We start from the raw sequence: 24,784 nt of genomic DNA, 5'->3' as shown, positions 1-24,784 counted from the left end.
ATTATTATTATTATTATTAATAATTGGTGTATTATTATTATCCTTATTACATAGGACCACAATTAAAATAAGTCCCTAGGACTTTTTTGTGTTATCCTTTTAGCTCAAATGTCTGACTGTACCTCGTGCTGTTTTTAATTTCTGTGTATTAAAGTATTCAATCAATTAATCAAAATTATTATTATGCGACCTGGGAGGGGGGAGGACATTGTTCCATTCACCTCCACAACCTTCTCTCCCCTCCTGATAGGATTGCATCCAGTTCACTGATGTACTATCAAAACCGATTGCTTTTAGCTTATCGATCAATATAGAGCGATTAACGGTGTCAAACGCCTTTTGGAGGTCCAGCATGACCATGCCACAGTATTTGCCCGCGTCCACCTCATGTCTGATGTGGTCGGTTCAAATCAATCAAACACGCTGTGTTGTTTGCTTGTAAATCTGTTCTTTTTGGCAAGCGACCTCCCCTTTAAAGAAAAGCACGCACGCCCCCTTTAAACGACGTCACTGGCCTGGTTGGCTGCCTGTGTGTGTGTGTGTGTAATATATGTGAGTGTGTGTGGTGTGATGTGTGTGGTGGTCGGTTTGTGGTTGTGTTTCAGGTCGCTCGGCGGTGTTGATAACGAGACGCTTTGAGAGAAAAAAAGAAACGCATTTTCACGTGTAAAGAAGATGGGAATTCTTCAGAAGAAATGAGTGATCAACCAATGACCCTGGTGTTACTGGCCCTGGTGGGGCTGGTGGCCGTGGGAGACGGTAAGGAACTAAACCTCTTCTCTCTCTCTCCGGCTTTTGTCTCGATGTGTTTTTCTCCCGGACCGACCGACCGACCGACCGACAGACCGGGGCGGCATCGCCTGTTGTCGCTCATCATCATGGCGCTGCCTGCTGCCGTGTGTGTGTGTGTGTGTGTGTGTGTGTGTTAATGTATATGGTGGCTAACGTTATCTAAGCTAGCCGTGCAACGTTAAACCTCTGCTGATCATAGCATAAATCTAGACATTAGTCCACGGGTCTCTTTCTATGGCCCGTTGAAATGTCTTTAATCTTTTTGTTATTGAGACGCACCCTGGACACCTTCATTTTTTTTTTTACACTTGCCTTATGTAGAACAACAAGAAGAAGTGGCAACAAAAAAACTCTATTAAAACCAAAACAACAACAACATGTTTTGTTTGTTTCGAGGCACGTCGCCAACCCAGCTAACAGGACTGTTGGCTTTCAGGAGCTAACTTCAGCTAGCTTGGCTAATAATCTGAACTTGCACGTTTTATAGACAAATCGGTAGTAGTAAAGCTTTATATTTAATGCTGGGTAAAGAGACGTAAACAAAAGAAAATGCTTCATTGCGGTCCAAGTATATTATATATCCAATATAATGTTATGCTGGATAATAAATAATAAGCGACACTACTTGCGAGTTGCCGACGGGGTTGCTAGTTATAAATAAATGAATAAGTCATCCTTATCTTTGTTTTTTGGAAACGCCAAACAATTTTGTTGTTTTCCAAGTGTATAGTGTTTTTAAATATAAACGGGGCAATATCCACACACACACACACACACACACACACACACGCCTGCCGTGTCTCCTTCTCTGTTGTTGCTAAAGTTATCTGTGTTGTGCTTGATGTTTACAAAACAATCTCACGTCGCCTTGTGGCTGTATATACTATATATGGCTGATATCTTGCCCAATATTATCAGTCACAATATTGCCCAGTGTTGTCAACGTCGCATTGAAGGGGGGAAAAAAGCCACTCAATGAGGCCCTCTTCACTGGACAAAATGTGGCTGTGCAAGTAAACAGTGGCACTGTGGCAGTTGTGGACCCCCCTCCATTGGGTGTCCATTTGTCAAAAGGACCAGAGAAAGGGGCGCTTTAGTGGCCTCCAGCAGAAAGTGAATGCTGGCATAGGGTGACAACAACCATGCATTCAAGCCGGCCCAGACAGAAGTCGGAGTTGAGGTCTGGGTTCATTGTGATGGAAATGTGGCAAGTGGGGTCCTTTCAGGCGCCAGTTATGGGGCTACCATAGTCTCATTCCCCCACTGTCTGTCTGCACCGAACAGCTGATGCTCAACTCCACTGAATAAATGAATAGTGAGAGATCTATAATATAAGGCATATGGGGCCTTGCCAGATTTTGCGAGAGAAACACGCAACCAGGTCTATGAAAACAAGCCCAAAAGAAGCGACTACGGGCCATATGAGCACACACATATACACACACACACACACAACAATTTGAAAATAGCTGATCTACAAGCTCACAACGCATCGCGATGTGTTGTGAGCTTGTAGATCTGCTGTTTACCCAAAAAATGTTGGGTAAACAGCAGATACAACAAACATGTTGTATGGGGGTCCCTGGCGCAAAATATTTTCAGATGGGGGTCGGTAGACAAATGCATATTAATTTGAGGGTCCTTGACATGTTTGAGAACCACTGGTTTAAACATAAAACAAACATAAAAATATTGAAACAGCATTTAGGAAGCAAGCCCAAGTAAGCAACAGAGAAACGAGCCCAAAGTCGCTTATAATAAGTGGTGTACACTGGTGTGGGCACTTTTGTTTCTGTAGCCTCTGTACTGATCAGTTACTTTCTCCAGAGGTTCATCTCACCTTTCCATTTAGTCTTAAAGGATTTTTATTTGAGACACGGGGACATGACGTTCCTCTGCTCTTCCTGTGATCTCCGCATTTGAAGCTACCTTGCCTTGTTGCAACTTGCCACAGGAGAGCAGTGGGAACTGAAAATGTCAAAAAAAAAGAAGGAAATTAACCCTATCGGCCAGTATAAATATCCTGTGAGTGTTGTGCCATCCATTTTAGTATGTATGTATGTATGTTGTGTCTCAATGGATGAGTCATCCTCCTTCCAAGAATCTTGAGAAAAGAAGTCCTCCCCCGCTAGGTTTAGATAAGGGCACGGTACACCACCAAGGTTGGTCGATTCATCATGTTAAGATACATGGGGAAAATAAAGATTGTCTGCTGCAATCGCACAATAGTGGACTGTTTGTTTGGCTAGGTTACTCCAACTTAACAGTGAAGTGTGAGAGAAAGTGTGTGTGTGTGGGGGGGGTTAATATGTGGCCCAGGGAGACAGGGGTGATGATGGGTTTGTCCAGCTGGTCGAGGCTGCTGTGCAAGGGGGCCCGTGAGTCTGTCTGGAGCCACAGTTTCACACCACATAATGGATTACACCATGACGGGGCTGAAACCAGACAAACCCCAAAGTATTTAGGCGGACACACAGATTTTAACCTATTGACGAGTTTATGACGGCATGGGAACGCTCTTTACTCATACGGTTTGACGGCTCTATCATGTGCTGTTGACAACTTTTCTGATACAGGCCATACATGCCTGTGTGTGACGCAGTCAGGACCGAACAGAGGAGCAGTGCAATATGAGCACTGTAAACTACATTGAGTGCCGTGGGGCAGGGCGCGTCCCTCTTATTCTCTCCCTCTCTCTCGTTTTACTCTCTCATATACAATAGACCTGGGTGCATTATCAGAATTTAATCTGTACTTTGTTATCTGCGGACCCACTTCTGCTTCCGTTTGCCCTCTGTCACCCTGGGGAGGTGAGGAAGACTTTAGAACGGATTGTGTTTTGCTGGGTCAGAGCAGAGGAAGCTCTTTGGTTGAATGCTCGGGCTATCCCTCAGGTTCTTTATGTAGTCTGGCTGTTGTAAATTCCAGCCACTGCTGAGTCCTGCCTATCTTTGTCACTCCCCCAATGTGTCCCTATGTAATTAAAGAGAAGGTGAGTATAACCAGACAAAAGTCCCCATTTCCGTATTTACAAAACTTGTAAGGAGGAGAACCGTATCTGGTGCGCATTCTGTGAAAATCATCTGGAAGTGCTGTATACATGTCAAATTGAGGCAAAAAGTTGAGATGGATGAGCTGCATCTTAGTCAGATTGGAACATGTGTATGTACACCAGTCTATTAGATCCGAGCAAAGGGAACGTACAGACGAGGTTTGAAAAAAAGTATTAATTTCAAAATTGTGTTTGTATGAAGAATAGAATTCTTACAGAGGGCATAAATAGACTGTTGAGGTTTTTTTTAATTGCCACATGCTGAAGAAGCAAAGGTTGCTCTCAACTATGCTCCAGGGGTTGGAGTGTGTTTTGTGCCACTCCCGTCTCTCCAAATATTGTTGTTTTAGCTACTGGAGCTTTGCTGTTCATACTTTTATCCACAAATTAGCTACAGAGGCCTCTAGCAGACATCTAGGATTTAATGTGAAAACATTTCGGTTGTCGTCTAGCCCATGTTCTACCAAAGTGATGGCGTTATCAATGATGTTCAGTTGCTAATGTATGATCATCGTTTCAGTCGTACCAAGAATTTGTGTATGCTTACCAGCATTTGGGGCTGCATGGCATTGGGCCAGAATTGGGTCAGTTGTCTCACCACCCCAAACGCGCACATACCCCATAATGACCACTGTGGCTAATGACCTCCGCTGGCCCGGAGGCATGGGGTCCTAATTGCTAGAGCAGACAGCATAGCCTCCGACTGACCCGGCTCCACTATTAGGCCTGCTGCTGCTGGACCACAAGGTATTCCTCCCACCATAGAGCCAGACGTTTTTCACCTTTGCTTGTGTCCCACTTTTCCTTGCTGTTTACTTACTCTGGCCACTTTCTCTTTGGAAATTGGGGAGAGCGTGTCCTCATCAACAAGAAACCTTGGAAGTGGTTGCTGGAGTCACACTGCAAGGGCGTTCATTTTGTCAGCACTGCACACAGTATAAAACTGAAATTAGATGACATACAGCTTTTTCTGCCATCATTTAAACGTAATTAGGTTAGAGTTACTATTGTCACAGTACACCTAGACAGATCTGGTAGCTATGTGAGTTAATGTCTTATCGAGGTAAACCTGATACCTGTCCTCCATTCCATGCCTCTTTGTACAGGTTTGATTTGTTTGTTTTGGTTTTTGACTTCTATTAAAGGTATCTTCCTACCTATTGGAATGTAGATTAGACCTGCTCTGCCTCCTACTTCTGTGCTGGAAGGTGTGCAGTCTACCTCTGTTCTACATCGAATGCAGAGATCCAGGGTTTGGCAGTTGATATGCGAGTGCTACTACGGCTGAGCGAAGGCTTCGGGGTTCTGAAGCTTCATTTGTTGGGATTTTAATATTTTATTTTAATATTGGGATAGTTCAGGTTCAACGCAAAGTCAAGACTTTGTCTGCACATAACTGTGAAGACTGATGAGGGTTATACTGAAGTCAATTTATTTATCTTTGGGCCTATAATTTATTTATCTTTAGGCCTTGCTCCATACATGTGGCAGTGCACTTGTATTTGATATTAAAGAGAGGAGAGTTTTCCTTTTGTGACTTTAAAAGGTTTTCTGATTATCCACATACTTTTATTATGGAAGAAAGAAAACGAAATGTCTTTCCTGCTGCTTATTTCTGATAGTGACAGAGAGATGGGGAAGGCGTGAGGGGATGACATGCAGCAAATAGCCTCGGTTGGGATTCGAACCCGGGCCAGTTGCAAGAAGGACTAGCCTTAATTTATGTGGTATGCAATCTTACCACTGAGCCACCCTTTTTGAAATTTTGATCGACGCAAAGCACAAATAAATAGGCTCACATTTCATGCTTCATTCACATTCACACATCACTAAAATAGATGTGGGCAGCCGGCCGCACCCCCAACTTGACATAGGCCTATCTTAACATTGTTTTGAAAGAACATATTTGTAATATAGTATTATGAAAACAAAGCTGTGGGGCTTTGCAGAAAATGTCTTTCTCAAGTTTAAAAAGTGGCATTCTGGTCGGCACTCCTGCCAACACCATACAGATTTGATTGTCTCAGTGCCCATTCATACAATGTCCTCATCTATTTTGTCATTATGTCGAGGCAGTTCTTCCAAAGAGCTCACATGCTTCTAGCTTGTAAAATTAAGTAGCACGAGAAATACATTTGAAGGGCTGGATCTGTGAAACTGAATATTTACCCGTAATAAAAATATTTCAAATGTATGCTGTCTTAAAGGTTCTAGGTAGAAAGCATAGAGCCTATTTATATAAATAAAATTTGTTTTATTTGCTTAACTAATTTGCTTATCAGCCAAATCGTATCAACCAATGTAAAATGTGAAGAATGTGTAGGTCATAAATCTTAATTCAAGGCAGTCAGCCGTCTCAACTGTCTTATTATTATTAACCGTGGTAAACTTGCGCTATGCTTGTGAAGATGAACGCGGAAGACAAACAAAACAAAAAAAGAGACGGCTTATTAAGCTATAGCCGGGGTATTCCGCAGGCGATTCTGTATGCCAGTTTAGGAATTTGAACACCTGCTCTAAGCCTAGCTTGAGCCCATGCTTTCACTGATATGCCTTTGAATTCATACAGGGCACGGGCACAGACACCACAGGGGGTAGGCAGGATGGGAGGTAGCCCTGAGGGTAGTGGTTGGTAGAGATAGTACGAGTGGCTCAGCCACAGAGGCTTTACTTTAGAATCACATCAGTAATCTGACCCTGAGATGCAGACAAAGGTAATGACTTTCCTCTTTCCCCAGCATTGATTAGGGCAGATGTGTGTGTGTGTGTGCGTGCGTGCGTGCGTGCGTGCACGAGTGAGCGACTCGTGCAGTCTGGTGGCGTCTGCTTGTCTTGATCAGCTCTCAGTCTGGTATCTGTATGGATCTAATTTCAGCCAATGCATTTTGGTAATGGTGCTCTGCTCCCGGACGGTACACGCATGCATGCAGCGACTGTCTCTCTGACTCTCTCTCCGTCTGCTCTCCCTTAGCCCCCGGAAAACCACTGTGTGTTTGTCTAACCTTGCCCCCCCCCCCCCCCCCCACCCCCACCAAGAGGGCCTTGAAATATTTTCCAGTGACTTCATCTTATCACACTGGAAGGTTCACCTCTGTTGTGACAGGGTTGCTCCATGTGAGTAGGTCTGAGTAACACCCTAACACTAACACAACACAGTCATGGAGGTCAAAGGCTGCTTAAGATAACACTATTGTGGTTTTTAGCATCTCCCACTCTGCTTTCTTCTCCTCCAAATTAGGGAAGCGCTGGTTATGGGAATGATGTTTTATTAATCCCTTCCTCACTGTGTCTGCCATTTCCTGTCTCGACACGAACGGAATGATAGGAACTTCACACTAGCAGCTCAAACCACTTCTCCATGCGCTGCATTCTCTCCTGTTCCCCTTTCCCTTGTCCCATTTTTTTCCTCCCCCCTAAGTCAAAGTCTAGACTGGGCTTTAATGACGGCTACAGCTGGTCACTTGGGACAAAAACCTATTGCCGGGTGGGGGTTGCCATAAGGTCCCGCCGTAACCCCTTAAGTCCCACCCAATTTGACACCCGCACCTCCTTTCCTGTCTGGCCATGAGCAGCCCTAAAACAGAAGTGGGGGGTTGTTACTGTTACCCCCCCATCTCCTTCCTGAGTTGTGGCCCCTCCCCCTTTATGCTTCTCGCACCCCCCCTGCGGCTCCGCTCTGCTCTTTGTTCAGACAGGGCCAGTCCAATCCCTCCACATGTCGGCCTAATCTCCACACAAAGGCCCAGTGTAAGGCCACCAATTATGTGGATACAAGAGCAGAGTTCACTCAAAAACCACACGCCGGGCCTCTCCTCAGATCCATGTGTATTTAGGCTAGATATTAGTCCCGCAAGTCGAGCTTTGTAAATCTTTTTACAAGAGATGCTGAATCCCGTGCGATACGCAGAGCACTGTGCAAACAACATCGCATTTGAGTAAATGCTAGTGGGTGATGATTCCTTATTTGCACATTATTCGAATGGGTGATATGCCAGTGTTCCTTCTCTCAGAAAAGTGCTTTCCGTTATCCATTTATTTCTGGCAAGCCATTACGATGAAATCACATCATGTTCTTTGGAATTGTGCTGCTGCTGGTTTGTGTGGAAGTAGCATACATGGATGGAGTAGTTGAGCTCAGGCCATGAAGAAAGCGAAGACTTGCCACAATCCAAACTCTTGGTAGACCACAAACTATGCACAGCAGACTTGAGGAAGGGAATGTGTGTTTTCAGCCATGTTTGGTTTCCTTCCTGGGCTTCTGTCTGTCTGCCTGTGTACCATCTGTCCCACCACACAGCACACACACACACACACACACACACACACACACACACACACACACACACACACAGTCTCATTGCTCCTGAATGAGATCTGTGCAGAACGTGTCTGTCTTCATGTTTGTTATTGTTCTGATCAGGCCAGAGTTGATGAGTGATGTTTTGAGCCCGACGACAGTTTTGGGTCCGATCGCAATTTTGTAGTCCTGACCACTGATCACTATGCTTTTGTAAAAAAGTGAAATCTTGAAATCTATTTGAAAAACATTGATGAGATTTAATTGTTGTTGTTGTTTATTACTGGTGAAATCTGCTCGTCAATCCTTGCTAATTGCTATATTTTGGTGTGGGTGTCTTGTACGGTAAAGATTTACCATTAACGCTACGAGTGTTGGAGGAATGATGGTAATCAACGTACCTACCTGCCCTGGCCTGCATGTTGTTTTGGTTGGGAAAGTTGGACCGGGCTGTGGCTGAGACGGAGATTTACATTTGAGGCGAACAGCCCGTTGTTGAGAAAGTTGAACAAAACTCCATTACTGGAGTAGTAAATACCTCCGTCTGTCGTCTTTTTATAGGGGGAGTTTACGTCACAGCACGGAGCACGTCAAATGGCATGGACGACTCGCTGGCTTTAGTGTTAACCCATTCAATCCGGGAAACGCATCTACAAATGTCTTCTAAATCCTAATTAACAGGTTTCTGAAAAACGTATATTGTTATAATATCAGTGGTGCTCAAACTTTTTCATGTATTTGGCCGCCGACCCCCATCTCAAAAGATTTTGTTCCACCAGAAGCAAAGATTTGAGTTTGCGTTGAGTTTGAGTTGAAGATTTTTTGAAAAAATAGCCAAAGTATAAAATAACGGTTATAGCTCAAATCTAAAATGACACCGATGCGTTCCCGGAATTGAATGGGTTAAAGGAAAAATTTAACGATTTGTTTGGTTATGGATTTTACAGAGATGCCAAAGGTGAAATATTAAAACGAATTAAACGATCGATTTTAATAACGTGCCCTCTATTAACACAACGGCTCCCTTTTAAAAAAAAGTCTTGTTTGTGCTTGGTGTGAGGATATCACAGTATCATGGCAAGTTTAACACCATTATCTTAATATCACAATCCAAATCCTATCCATAACGTAGCTACTTTATAGAGCGCAGCAACATCTATTGTGAGCAGAGATGTGAGGTGCCGATCCATAGAAAGGAGACGACAGGGTTCATAAGTCTCTCAGCCAGAGCTTGTAGATCAGCAATTTTCGACTGGTTGGATACAGTTACCTGCAGTCTGACAGTGTTCTCTGTTTCTTTCTGCTGTGTTGATCTTCTTCAAATAGCACAGCATGTAAGTTCTACCCGAGGAGGATGATCATTCAGTACTGCCTGCAGTAACTTTTAGTAAGAATTCTGCAAACATTATAGTTCAGAGTAGTTTCCGTGTCTTTTGTGCAGTGGTCTCATGCCACGACTAGGGATGGGACGATAATCGTGATAAATAATCACAATAATCGTATCGAGGAGATTTTAATTTATGGTGAAATTGTCCTCCGTCATACACTGAGCTGCAAATTCAGTACCACTTAAACCCTCTATACTTGATCAAACTGACCTGTAATGAGCGCATTTGGTACGCTCTTATTTCACTCTGCTAAAATCGATTGGCCAAAAATAGCAGATCTACAAGCTCGCACCGCGTTGTGAGCTTTTAGATCGGCTATTTTTGCCGATCTACAAGAATCTGCAATAGTAGAGATGCTGGCGGTTCAAGTGGTTAACAAAAGTGCCGTTTTAAGCATATTTAGATAATTGCGATAATATCGTTAATTAATGAATTTTTGCCACAATAATCGTGCCTGTAATTTTCATATCGTCCCATCACTAGCCACGACTTTGCGCACCGGTTAGCCTCCCCTGGACAACGGGCCGTCGTTAGTCTGGAGTCTTCTTGACCGATGCATCGGCCAAACCGATATGTCGGTCTGGCTCTAGTGATGTTTACATAATTAGCGTTGCGCCTGTCTACCCCAAGGGGGTTTCATGGCTTATATGTCAGTTGTTGGGGGAACAAGTTGAGAAAATACAGTCACTGTTCCCTCCACCAGATAGCAATCGGCCAGGCCCTGTGTGAGAAACGCATGCAATGAGATTGCTTCCCAGAACCACGCTAGTCTGGTGGAAATTTGGGTTTAGTGAACCCAAACAGTGTTTTGACATGAACTGATCAAGGTTGCCACTGTCTGTGCTCAATCCACACAGAATGATTCGTGTTCATGTGTACAGTATATTAAAGATGAAATAGGCCTACAGTTTGACAGGAAAGGGAGATTATGTTTTTTCTTCAGTAGTAGGCTAGGAGGGACTGTTGGCAACTTAAATGGAAAAGTTACTCATTTTCGGCCTTTAAACCATTGTTCTGATGTGCAATAATATATTGCGTAAAAAATATCCTCTTCTGTGTACTTCTCCAAAAATGTTGACGCCGTGAAATGATGGCATCAAACGTCATTGAGTTTATGAAATGTATGTACGCCCCATAATCAAGCTGGCAAGGAACTTAAGAATGATACTGCCGTCATAATCTGAAAAGTACCATAATGCAGCCGACCCCATGTTTGTGACCTCCTGTGTTCCAATCCAGGATGAGGATTGAATGTGGACCAGACGTCACTATTCCAATAGGGTTTCCTCTAAACTTTGTTAAATCCACAATTCCATAATATACTTTCCTACTCCTTAACGTCTCTGTCCACTGTAAACAGAAATGCCTTAAAAACAGGAGCTCTGCCGAAGAGGTCTGTCGACACTTCTGATTTGGACGGTCAGTCGGCGTAGTGTAGCTTAATCCAGTCCCACTCTGCTTTTCCTTTTAAGTGAGACTGTTTGCTCCATTAGGCTGCACATTAGCGGGATGTGGCACAGGGCTTGTTTTTCTCTCTCTTTATCAGGCCCTGTCTGCTTCACCTCTCTGTAATCTGCAGGAAATTCCATCTGCATGCGAACCGTAGGGGACTTGGACGCGCTCCACCGAAAGTTCCTGCCACTTTCCCGCTCGGCTCCAGGGGAGAGGCATTTACAAAAAGAGCCACATATTCACACAAATAGTTCACACACACACACACACACACACACACACACACACACACACACACACACACACACACACACACACACACACACACACACACACACACACAGTTAAGCATCACACAGATTAGAACTCCCTTGACACTGATGAACTCACCCCCCCCCCACCCCCCTTTTCATAATTCCAGTTACCGCTCGATGGACAAGCACAGACATATCATCAGCAAACACACACTACATGCAAACATACACCCACACACCACAATGCAAACTCCCACAGTACTAGTGTGTGGGAACCACCCCGATGACACTAGGCCTTGTGGTTTTGGACACTTGGAAGTTGCTCGCAGGCGATGGTGCAATCTGTGTGTGTCAAGCGAGCGCGAGGCGTGATTTTAGTAGGAGAGACAAAAGCCTGACTGTGTGACGGCTAAATGGCTCCCAAGGAGCCAGTGGTGAAAAAAACCATTGAGATCCTTGAGAGAGGAGCTAGCTCGGGACAAATGGGAGACGAGTGAGCTCATCTGGTCACAGAGACCCACAGGAAAAAGGCAGAGGATTAGTGGAATCCTCCCTCTCCTGAAAAAACCTTTTCTTTCTCTCACCGCCATGGATTGTCGAGGGTCCAACCAGTGCTGAGCCTTTTTTCTTTTTAAACAAGGACGGAAAATCCACCCAGTTCTTTGTCTCCTCCTGTGTTTAAATGAGTTGCCACTTGTTCTGCGGTCTTGTCTTCGCTAGGTCCAGAGGGTGATTATTAGTGAGTGGTCCGGGCTTTGTTCTGAATGAGGATCAGCTCTTAGCCCTATCACACTTCACTCAAAGACTCTGTTATCAGTCAGGCAGTTGAGTTCATCATTTACCACTGTTGAACTGGCTGGGGTTGTGCTTAGCTCAGTCATTTCGGCCTCTTAGGACCACGATGGAAACAAGTCCTCAGGACTCTTTTGTGTTAACCTTTTAGCACTAGTGTTTTACTGTACTTCCTTTGCCGTTTACATTTTTGACTAAGTTTTAAATCAATCAATTCTGTAGTTCTGCCCATGGAAACTATCCATGCTATCCCGCAGTAACCAGTTAACCATCCTTGCCTGGCCTTTGCTTCATAGTTTATTTGTGAGTTGAGAACCCAGGAAGAAGTCATTTGCGTTAACCTTAGTTTGAATGAGAAGCATATGCGCCATGACTCAAAATCACATTTCACTCCAAATCTAATCAAGTTTGCAGCGCTGTGCCCTCCTAAGTTGCTCAACCTACTCTGTTTCCGATTTAGATGTAGCAGAGTCGCACAGACTTACTGACTCTAACCTCATTTAAGTGTGTAGATAGACCACCATTGTTTATTATGGTGGCAGCAGGAGTCCCATTGAGTCAGCTTTAATGGGTCCCCATGCAGGAGTGTGTTTTGTGTTTTAATAAAATCCTGTCTCATTAACGGTGGCAGCTCACTCTCAGTCAGTCTGAAAGAGAGCGAGAGAGAGACGGAGGAGAGAAACCGAGCAGAATGCTGCATTGGGGATTTGGCAGTAGCCCTCTCCCCTTGTTGGGTTTCACTTTGTCTGTCCCACTGGGCAGGTCCATCTCCACCCAGTGTGTTTGGGTTCATCTGCAGTGGAGGATCTGATTTCAGGGCCGCCAGGGCTGTCTGGCTGCTGCTAAACTCCAGGCTCTGTGTCTGCACGCCATACATGCCGTGCCACTGAACAGGACACTGAATAGTTTGCATGATGCAGGTTTGGGGTTGTGGGGTTAACATGCCACCTGCTGGACCTATTTGAGAACTGTACAGGTTTGTAACCGCTACTGAGTGCTAAGCATTGGAACTAATTTGATAAATCATTAGTGATAAATAACACATCAGAGCACTGATATATATTTTAATCTGATAGCCAAATGATAAAATGCTAGCAGCCCCTAGAGGTCATGCTGGTCCTTACACCTTAGACTTTGAGATACGGGTGTGCAAGTGGAAATTGTGGTGTGTGGGTTTTACCAGAGGAAAGGCCATGGCTCACCAAAATCATGAGGGTTCATCTTCCAGGGAGCATAAAGGAGTACAGCAAATTCCATAGTAGTCCAGCTAGTAGTTTTCAAGATATCGCGTTTAGGAACAAAGTGTTTGATGTATGAACCAACAGACATTACCATCTTTGGATCCAGCGGGACATATTATACTGTATTTGGGTCAACTTCAGTTGTTTTTAAATGTGCTATACAAATAAAGGTGACTTGACTTGACAAAAAAAGTGAAATTTACTAAAATATGAGCTCTTCAGAAGATATATATGTATATATATATATACATATATGTTTTTATACAAGTGTTGTTCAGCATGTGTTGATCACTGAGACGACTGCATTGTTGACTCTTTTATTTATTTTTTACATCTGCATTTGCTGTGTGATTGTGCTTCATTCACTAACATTATCGCTCTCTCTCTCCCAAAGCTTTGCGGTGTAACTGCACCAACTGTGAGAAGACGGGCTATGAGTGTGAGACAGACGGGGCCTGCATGGCCTCCACGTACTTCGACGAGGGGAAGGAGCAACACCAGCGCATCTGCATCAACCAGGACAGCCTGGTTCCTCCTGGACAGCCCTTCTTCTGCCAGAGCGCTGAGGGCCTGCTGAACACACACTGCTGTTACGCCGACTACTGCAACAGTGTCGACCTCAAGGTCCCTGGTGAGGCACCCTGCAATAACATCAGAAACACTTGCATCTGAACAGAGAGTTCATTTTCCATCTGTTGGAGTGAGTCACCTTCATCGTTTGTTTGTTTTGTTCTCTCCGTCTCTGCCCTCTCTCTTCTCCATCTCTCTCTCCCTCTCAGTGCCGACAAAGGCAGGGTCGGTTTCTGGGGGCCCCTGGGGGCCGGTGGAGCTGGTAGCCGTGATCGCGGGGCCGGTGTTCCTCCTGTGCGTGCTGCTGATGGTGGGCGTGTTTGTGTTCCAGTACCACCAGCGAGCGTACAGCCACAGGCAGAGGCTGGAGGTAGAGGACCCTTCCTGTGACCACCTCTACCTGGCCAAGGACAAGACCCTGCAGGATCTCATCTACGACATGTCCACCTCTGGATCAGGCTCTGGTCAGTCATTGTAAAATGTATTTTGTCATTTAGAAGGCCTGCTGCAGCCTAAAGGCAACTCCGCACCAAACAGACTCGTCCAGACTATTGCAGACTACTCCAGACTGCAACAGACTGGTATTCGGTTGGCAAAAGTTGCCATTTAAGTCTGTCAGCCGACTGGCCATTCATGTGCTAATTTGACTTTTAGCGTGCCAGCGTTGCCAGGTCTGCTTATTATAAGCGACTTTGGGCTTGTTTCCCTGCAAAGCCACTTAGGGATGTTCCCAGCGTTTTTTCTTCACTGACGTGCAGTGGTGTAAAGTAACTAGTACATTTACTCAAGTACTGTACTTAAGTACAATTTTGAGGTACTTTTACTTTACTGGAGTATTTCCAATTGTCTATACTTGTACTCCACAACAATTATTTGAAATGTTTAGTTACTAGTTACTTTGCAGATATAAATCATTATGAAACATACATTAACCACTTTAGCCCTATTTTATACTTTTAAGCTATTTGAAAATAGCAGATCTACAAGCTCACAACGTGTTGCGATGCACGCGTTCTGAGCTTGTAGATCTGCTATTTTCAAACATTTTTGTACTTTTACTTTTGGTACTTTAAGTACATTTTTATACCAATACTTTAGTACTTTTACTCAAGTAAATGTTGAATTCCGGACTTTTACTTGTAACAGACTCAGAGTACATCTATTGCATTCAAGCCTGGAATTTCGTCATTTTAGGGGCAAGGCCACTTGGCCTTTGGTGTTGTAATTTTTTGGAGGGCACAAAGGCCCTGCCCGGCCTTCCTGCCAAAAAAAAATAATAAAGATTTTTAAGTCCAAAAATGATTTTTAAGTCCACGGAAATAATGCATTTAACTTGAAGGTTAAGGATGATTGTATTTTAATATATTATAAGAATAGTATAACTATCTGTGAAATATTACCCATTTATTTCACAAAATAATGTGTTGGCAAATGACCAATATTTAGTTATATAGGTCTCAATATGTCACATTCAGCCCTGGACTTCACTGACTGAAGTAGCGGTCACATTAATCACATTAGATTCACAGAATGTATTTTACCCACAAGTTATTTTCATTCAAATGAAATGTGAATGAACTTGCACTAATAATGACTTTAGTTGATTTTTCACTCTTTAAAATATAGTATTTCTTAATTATTAATAATTACAGCTTGTAGATTGGCTATTTTCACGATTTTAAATTGTTTTTAAATAATAATAAAAAAGGAACATACAAGATTTCCACCCGACAGCCATAATATATAGCCAATATATGGTTCTGTATCAGTATATGAGTCCGTTTTTGAAGATTTCATTCTAATTGGCTACTAGCCTGAATATGAATTTCATGAGCCTGGGTAGGTCACCCTGGCTTGGCGGAGATATGCCCTGTAGCACACTCCGCACAGCAGCAGCAGCAGGTGAAAGCAATTCACTTAATTGCTCGTTCTCTCTCCCTCTTTCCGTCTCCTCAATCTCTCGCTCGCTCTTTCTCTCTCAATCTTTCACTCTCCCTTTTTTCTCTCCCTCTGTCTCTCCCTCTTTCTTTCTTTCCTTCTCTCTCTGCCGCTTTTTACCTCCCTCTTTCTCCCTCCCTCCGTTTCTCTCTCCGTCTCTCTCCCTTTCTTTCTCCCTCCCGCTTTCTCCGTTCCTCTCTCTCCCTCGCTCCTGGTGGTATCTCCCTCTCTCTCACCCACTTTCTCTCTGTCTTCCTCCCCTCTCTCTTTCTCTTTCCCTCTCTCTCTCTCTTTCTCCCCCCTCTTTCTCTCCCCCTCTACCACTCTTCCTCTGTCACTATCTCCCTGCTTTACGACCCTATTCATGCAATGCTTGAACTCCCACTCAGAAGGACATGTTTACATACTTGCGCATTACATATTTATACATAAACACGGATGCATGTGACTCCGTCACTGGACAAATGTACACACCTGCTCCCAATCACCACAGCGCAAAAGTAGGGCAAATCAATCAATCTCTCTCTCTCTGGGAGCAACAACAAGAAACAGTGAATGTAGGTTTTCATAGACATGGTCGCTTGTTTCTCTCACATAATCTGGCAACACCGACAGCCCTCTGTTGTCACTGCCACTGCGCTACCAGTCGGCTAAAAAGCTGAACATGTTCGGTCGGCTCTGGGTCGGCCGAAAAGGTCCCGACGGACCCCCCGACGGACCCCTAACCGACTGGCCGACGCTTCCCGAAGCCAATTCGGCCCAAAATCGGGCCGACTCAGATTGGTCTGGAGAGGGCTTAAGACATTATTGGATAAAATGCAGTTTTTTTCTCTCCTTGTACTGTTAATCTACTTTGATTACCATACATCAGGTTTGCATGATATTTTGTGCGGATGTGGACAAAATAGTGCTGGTTCTAACCCTGCTAACATGACATTTACCTGTTTACATATAAACGTACAGTTTACTAATCCATCGTATTGAGGAACAGATGTGTCAGAATGTGCTATGGAGATCACTGCTACATAATCCAGCATTGGCGCTTTTTGTTCCGGTAGTGGATTGTAATAAGGCTTTGTAAAGAAGGAGAGGTCATATAGTTCAAGTCAGTTCTATGCACTGGGAGGCTACTGGAGATCACTGGAGTGATGGAATGCATTGATGTCAATCAGAGCCGGATGGACAATCGTAAACACTAACTTTGCATTATTGCAACCTTTTGTCAAATAAATCGCTTCAGGTAGATAAAGACACATCACACATTGTTTTCTGATCTCTTGTGCTGGGTATATACTTTTATTAACATTACGTTTCTGACTGGACAATATGGGTTATCATCATGGGACTGGTCAGGTGTTTGTTGACAGGCTGTCAGTTGAAAATCTTGCAATGACAGTCGCGTTTTCGTGTGGATGGAGATTCTCTTCTATAACCCTGATTGTGTAGAAAGGATTTCTTGTAAATGGAGCCAAAAACTTGTTTATATGCCTCTCATCATTCATGAAAGTCAGTAGTAACCATTGCCTTGTCTGTCTGTGTGTGTCTGCTGCCCCCTATAGGTTTGCCTCTGTTTGTGCAGCGGACGGTGGCCAGGACCATTGTGCTGCAGGAGATCATAGGGAAGGGTCGTTTTGGTGAGGTGTGGCGGGGGAAGTGGAGGGGTGGAGACGTAGCGGTGAAGATCTTCTCCTCCAGAGAGGAGCGTTCCTGGTTCCGAGAGGCCGAGATCTACCAGACGATCATGCTGCGCCATGAGAACATCCTGGGCTTCATCGCAGCAGACAATAAAGGTCAGGGTCATTTATTTATTTTGGGGTGGAAAATAAGATCCTGAGATGCTAATGTTTGGGACCATATGCACTTAGATTTTCTCTCGATTCCAAAATCAGCTCTTGTGCTTCAGAAATTGTGTTCAGTGTTCAGTTACTTTGTCCTCTGACTTCCTCATTGCCCTTTTGTCTCTGTCAGATAATGGCACATGGACCCAGCTATGGCTGGTTTCAGATTACCATGAGCACGGCTCTCTGTTTGACTACCTGAACCACTACTCTGTCACCATCGAGGGCATGATCAAACTGGCATTGTCAGCTGCCAGTGGCCTAGCACACCTGCATATGGAGATTCTCGGCACTCAAGGTGAGCTCAGCTCAGCGGGCATAAGAATAATCTTATTTGCCAGCCAGTACAGTAGTACTTATCTTGTTGATACTAGTGCAATAGTACTTCACTGACAACAGGACTTGACTTGATGTCCACTGCATGGCAGTACAGTGGGAAAAAATTACTTATTTTCTATCAATTAGAAAGGTTTGCGGAGTCTCCTACCAGAGACATTAGCATCTTTCCGCCGGTCATCAAATTATTGGCTTAGGAAGGCGACAAAAAAAAATCTCCATGCAGTCAAGGTTTCATGGGGTGTGTAATTGATAGAAAATAAGTACTTTTTTGGGTGAATTGCTCCTTTAAGCATGTCCAAACCCCATGTACTATGAGGGGCTAGAAGAAATACAAGCCAGCCAGTGTTTGCAGTAAGCTAATGTGATGGCAGACAGATATCCAAATTCACATTTAACTAAATGCTGTAAATGTATTTTCAAGTATTAATTTCTCTTAATGTATTCGTGTATGTGTATGATGTGAGCCTAAATGCATTCCCCCCCCCCAAGAATCAAGGGTCACTCAGTTATACAGGTACAAATGTTTTAATGTAAAAAAAATGACTTTCAGTTTTTAACACATTGGCTGCCAAAGACGCAGATCTGCGTTCTATTTTTAATAAATACGTGGGCTGCCAAGAACGCAGATCTGCGTTCTAAAAAAAAAAAATTTGACCCAAAGACCAAGGAGATATGATTGTTCGAAGATTTAGACTCCTATCCACTTCCTTGTTAACTTAAAACTTTAAAATTCTGTATCTCGGCTCCTGAGTACTTTTTTTTTCAATGAAAAATCTCTGGCAGGCTACAGCTAAAAATCTGAAATAATTCTGGCAGTCAATGTGTTAAAATAGGATTTTGTTTTCCTGCAGGTAAGCCTGGCATCGCTCACAGAGACCTCAAGTCTAAGAATATCCTGGTAAAGAAGAATGGCATGTGTGCCATAGCGGACCTGGGCCTAGCGGTACGCCACGAGTCCACCACAGACACCATCGACATAGCACCTAACCAGCGTGTGGGCACCAAGAGGTACTGCTTTCTTTCATCGTTCATCGGCCTGTCACAATTATTACACAATCGCCTAATCGCAATTATCTGAGATAATCACAATCATTGTGATCGTTTCCACGTTGAAAAATGTTAATACAGTATATTTTCAAGCATTTTTTAAAAATAGTGGAAATGGCAGATCTACAAGCTCAAAATGAGCTTTTTCCACTATTCATGTTTTTAAGTATCATCATCATCATCGTCATATCTACCCTGTGCACCTTTTTGTTTAAGAAACCCTAAAAGCCAAACAGAAATGTCATTATTTTATTCACGTTCCAATGTTCAACGACAAACGCAATTAAATCATTAATTGCAATTATTTGAGCGACAATTAATCGTCAAGCAAAATGTCATATTCGTGACCGCCCTAATGGTTCACCTTCTCACAGACATAAACACAGATTACTCTGTGATCTGCCAAATTCCGCAAAGTGCCAGTGCGTTTTTGCTTGGTGTCATATTAGCGCTGTCGTCACATATAATTGCATGTTTTGTTTCGTTTTTTTGGCAACAGTAGAACATTTCATTTTGAACATCTGTCTGGGTTTTAGTTTTTTTTTTCATGAATGGCCTAACTCTTTGTGTCATACCTCCTCCAGGTACATGGCTCCAGAAGTGCTGGATGAAACCATCAACATGAAACACTTTGACTCCTTTAAGTGTGCCGACATCTACGCGTTGGGACTGGTGTACTGGGAGATAGCACGTCGTTGCAATGCTGGAGGTAAGAGACACACGCATACATACACACACACACACACACACACACACACACACACACACACACACACACACACACACACAGCTTTCACAGTCATGAAATTCCTGGAAACGTTATGAAATTAGAAAAATAGTTTTTTCTATAGCTGATCTACAGGCTCACAATAGCCTGTAGATCAGCTATTTTCGGTTATTGGTTATTTTTTAAGATTAAAGAGTTTTAGAATCGGTTAAACTAGCAATAGAACACATGTTCAGAAGCATTTCCATAAAACCATAAAGGTCTCAGATATTTCATAAAAGCAAAGGTTAAAGCCTCCGTCTGCGATTTCTTCAACTGGTTAGCTGTGTGTTGGTTTAGAATGATAATACCTAAAACGTCTTATTGTTTTAGGAAATGGCGCAAATGTGTGGATCTCCTTTCACGCTGTTCCCACAAATTGCAGACAATATGTTTCTGTCAAGATACGAGATTTTATTTTGCTTTATTTCTTGTAATCGCAGGTATCCACGAGGATTACCAGCTGCCCTACTTTGACCTGGTGCCCTCTGACCCCTCCATAGAGGAGATGAGGAAGGTGGTGTGTGACCAGAGACTAAGGCCCAACGTGCCCAACTGGTGGCAGAGCTACGAGGTATCACTCGCACACACTTGTGACTCTTGATTCGCATCCAATACAATTTAGGACATTTAGCAGACTCTTAAAGGAGAATTCCGGACAAATTAAGTGTTATCTTTCATGTCTCGTTACTCACCTAGCGACGTAAAAAGTGGCGTTCTTTTTTTCCATATATTCCGAACGATTTAACACTGGATGCTTGTTTCTTTCCAGAACCTGGCAACTCGTGTTGCCAGATTCTGGAAACAAGCAACCAGTGTTAAATCGTTCGCCATTAACGGCAGGCTCGCAGGAATTTTCAGCGCATGTTTGACTATCATGAGACTCTACAATGAATCGTAGTGGAGAAAAAAATAACATTGCGTCGGTTATAATAGACGAACTTCACTACCCCACGCGCTCCCATTATAACAACGGAGGGTGTTTAAAAAATGACGACAGGGGAATATATGGAAAAAAAGAACGCCACTTTTTACGTCGCTAGGTGAGTAACGAGACATGAAAGATAACACTTAATTTGTCCGGAATTCTCCTTTAACCGTGTAGTGTTTTACAGTGTAGTGCCTCCAGTAAACTGATCACGAGTAAACCAAGAACCTAGAATCAGTCTATTACTATCAAAATAGTAATTATCTGCAAAATATTTTGCATAGGATCTATCTTGATCATTGCCTACACATGACCAATGACGTGCTAACATGAGCCATGTGTGTAGCACGTAGCAGCAGGAGCTGAGTTTGTGATTGGTCTACAGATACAAACAAATTCTGTCCTAGACGGCTAGGCGCCATGTAGGGCTGTCACGATTACAAATTTAAGTTGACGATGAATTATCACTCAAATAATTGCGATTAATGATTTAATTGTGTTGTGTCGTTGAAAATGAATGGAACATTATGAATAGAAATTACATTTCTGTTTGGCTTTTAGCTTTCGGAAAACAAAAGTTGCACAGGGCAGATAACAAATAACACATATTTAATTACTTTATACTTAAAAATGAACATTAATAGTAGAAATAGCCGATCTATAAGCTCAAAACGCGTCGCATCGCGATGCGTTTTGAGCTTATAGATCTGCTATTTCCAGTTTTTGTCATTTAAAAAAAAAAAATGTATGCCATTTTTTAACATGGAATGACGATTATGCAAAAAATTATTGCGATTATATAAAATAATTGCGATTAGACGATTATGTAATAATTGTGACAGGCCTAGCGCCATGGTGTAAAAATGTTGCTGTCTGTCAAAAAGACCAAGTTATAGTAAAACCAAAAAAATAAAGGTCAAATTGGATTCCAGCTCCTGGACAACAAACATGCTTGTTGTATCTAATTTGTATTGTCTCTCCCTCCTGTGCAGTCGATGCGTGTGATGGGGAAGATCATGAGGGAGTGTTGGTACGCCAACGGTGCAGCCAGACTGACAGCCCTGCGCATCAAGAAGACTCTGTCTCAGCTCAGCGTGGAGGAAGACGTCAAGATGTGAGGGGTCAGGGCGGTGGTGACAGTGGCCGGGCAGCGAGGCACGCTGGAGACGCACAACCACACCACACCCGAGGAAAAAACAAAAAAAAACAAATAAAAAAGAACACTAAAAAGACAAGACTGCAAATGAAAACCCTGCCAGTTTTAAAGCCACACTTCAAGTTGTGACAAGGCCTACCTCACCTTTTTAGCCAAAACTACTGAGAACCACCTTCCCTTCTTCCTTTTCTCCATCCCTTGTGTTTTCCTACTGCTGCCTCCTCTTCCTACCCAGCCCTCCACCCCCCTTCTCCATGGGCCTCAACACTACAGCACTACCACTGCTAATATCATCACACCCACCTTTTGTCTTTTCTTCATTTCCCATGGCAGGAATTTTCGCTATTGTACAATGACAGGATTCTTTTTTCTTTCTTTCTTTCCTTCTTTTTTTTTTTACATCTGAATTTCACGAATTAGTACCTCGATGGACTAAATCGTGTCCTGAAGACTCCTAGACGTGTTTTGTGGGTTTTATGTTAAGTTAAAAGAATAATGCAGATCAATTAATATTATGTCCTCCAGGCAACCATCACATTCTCTTGTTGTTGTGAATGTGTATGCGTGTGTGGGGGGGAAAGGCTGAAGCACTGTTCTACTGGGATCTTTCAGTCAATGTAAAAAGGCGTCATGGGTTTTGCATACTACTGCGTCTCAAAGAGACCACAGGCACGTCAGTTGCCATCTGGGATAGCTTGCAGTTTGTGCGACAAACATCCCTTATTGGATACTTGGCAAGATGAGCGTCAACCACTTAAACCCCGTATGGGTGACCGGAGTCCCTCAGGGCGCCATACTAGTGTATTTTCCGTTTTGTTGTTGTGGGGAAAGCTTTTGCTGAAAATGGCCTATTGACAAGCTCGTTGTGAGCGTGTCGATCTGCTATTTTCTGTGAAGGCTTTCACCACAATAAGAATGCCGGGGTTTAAGTGGTTAATGGGTGGTGCTGTTTTCCCCACACTGAACAGCCCACAAACAGAAATGTGTTGCACTCACTCGTAGCGTCTGCATCACATGTGAGCGCCGCCTGCAGCTTTCACATGTTTGATGCGGTTCACTTCTGTTGTTTAATTTGAATTGTGGCAGGGATAGTATTTGGGATGCTTTTATTTCTTATTTATTTGTTGATATTTTTTATTGTCATTCTGATGAACACACTGTGAGATAAGATGTGACGAGCCGGTGTCTGATTAATGTAACTCCGTACATCTTCACCATACGTTAACAAAGTCAAAAATAGGGGTTATTACATAAATTTTAATAAGAGACTCGATTCAGTTTAAGGATGTTGTCGTGATCTCAGTAAATAGGCAATGGCATCATACACACTGAGCAAATAAGAGGCGTATGAAATGGCAATTAAATATACTGTTTTTTAAATATAATTTTGTGTTTTATCCTGTAAAGATGACACTACGGTTGTTTTCTTTCGACTCTTGACATTAGATACTACTGATGATGGGTACATATGATTTGTATATAAACTTTTTTTTTTTTTAGTGCCACAAGCACCAGATTGTTGTTTTGACCAGTGACTTTGAATGGTACTACACAGACAACTGTTGTTTTCTTGATGCGTCTGCATGGTTTCTCTACTGTGCTAGGCAATGGACTGTCATCTGCTGGATTTTTTTGTCATTTGCTACTCCACTAGCGGTTTGGTGGTACTACTGATCCCAGTTCATTTTGCTGCAACTACTTTTTGTTTTATATGTTGGAATTTGCCTGTTGAGTTCTTTTCAGAGCTCAGTAAACCAAATCTGTTACGATGTCTTCTGGGTGGTAGCTATCTCCTTTTCTTTCTTTTTTTTGTTGACACTGGAATATTAAGGACCGCAATGTAACCTTCCATTCTAATCTCGCCAATGGCTTTTTAAATAAGGATATGTGATGGATGTCACAGTTCGATCAGGGCAAGCATACTGTTGTTGGATGTGAAATGTGATTCAGAGCCATTGCCTTCTGAGATTGACACACTGTAAAGTGAAACCACATGTTCTCGTGCTACATTGTGGTCTGCAGCTATAGCTGCTTGCAACGCTGTGTTTGCAGACAAGATGATGAAAGTATTACACTGGCAGTTTGTCATTCTTGGGCTCTGCACTATTCTGTCACATGGATTTGGGTTACTGTTAAGCATTATGTAACGTTATTAACACTTGAACCAGGGGTCTGTACAACCAGAATAAATGTCATGGTAATACCTTGTTATGCATGCTGTCTCAAACACTGGGACCTCAGTCTCCACTGAGGTGGTGAATTACAGTAGATTAAGCCTAATTTATACTTCGGAGCACAGCGGTGACACCGAAAATAACTGATTTTTAAAGGTAACAACGTGACTCGCGACAAAGTATAAATTAGACTTTAGACTTGTCTTTTCCTCTGCCTACTTATTTGTCCGTCATTATGTGTTCTTTCCCTTTTTTTTGGATTGTTGGGCGTGAATACCCCAGTCAAGTTGCTGCTACTGTAACATGGGTAGAAACGTTAAGCAGGCAGAGCGTAGCTGAGACGGTGCTCGGATGGCAATGGAAGACTGTTGTAAAGTGAACCAAATGTCAAAATGCTCCTGTCCATGTTTGGTTTGTTGCCATGGGTATTTTACCATCAGACGACGTCCTGTTCATAAATAATACTTAAAGGTTTCAAAAACTCATGTCATGCAAATCTTTTCTGATTTTGTTCAAATGTGTACATAGATGATATACAATAAATACCATTTTTTTCTTATTGGTGGTATTGTCCTTTAATTTGTTGTCCTGCTAGATTAGGTGTCTTCAGATGTTGGGTGTGTCTGATGGAAAGGCTTTATGATTGGATTTAACCTTAACCCTATAGTGTCTCTTGTGGGGCTAACGATTTGCGAAAATAGCTGATCTACAATCTTGTAGTCGGGGCGAAAAGAAAAGAAGGGGGGGGGGTGCTTAAGTG

At 43.0% G+C, this 24,784-nt stretch overlaps 1 protein-coding gene across 2 annotated transcripts; it reads left to right on the top strand.

Annotated features, from left to right (window-relative positions):
* The first annotated feature begins 571 nt into the window (after positions 1 to 571).
* acvr1ba (activin A receptor type 1Ba) lies at positions 572 to 24,583 on the top strand. 2 transcript variants are annotated; one of them, XM_080445564.1, is made up of 9 exons: positions 572 to 759; positions 13,663 to 13,899; positions 14,048 to 14,302; positions 17,336 to 17,566; positions 17,745 to 17,912; positions 18,805 to 18,961; positions 19,585 to 19,709; positions 20,210 to 20,340; positions 21,687 to 24,583. In XM_080445564.1, the coding sequence occupies exons 1-9, from the start codon at positions 696 to 698 to the stop codon at positions 21,810 to 21,812; spliced, it is 1,494 nt and encodes a 497-aa protein (XP_080301690.1). In that variant the 5' UTR covers positions 572 to 695; the 3' UTR covers positions 21,813 to 24,583. The 2 variants fall into 2 exon arrangements, with proteins under 2 accessions (XP_080301690.1, XP_080301689.1); XM_080445563.1 differs by having other exon boundaries at positions 18,787 to 18,961.
* The last annotated feature ends 201 nt before the right edge of the window (positions 24,584 to 24,784 follow it).

This window comes from Gymnoscopelus braueri (genome assembly GCF_963280865.1).
Source record: "Gymnoscopelus braueri genome assembly, chromosome: 12".
Classification (NCBI taxonomy): domain Eukaryota; kingdom Metazoa; phylum Chordata; class Actinopteri; order Myctophiformes; family Myctophidae; genus Gymnoscopelus; species Gymnoscopelus braueri.
This window is presented reverse-complemented; position numbering and strand designations above follow the sequence as displayed.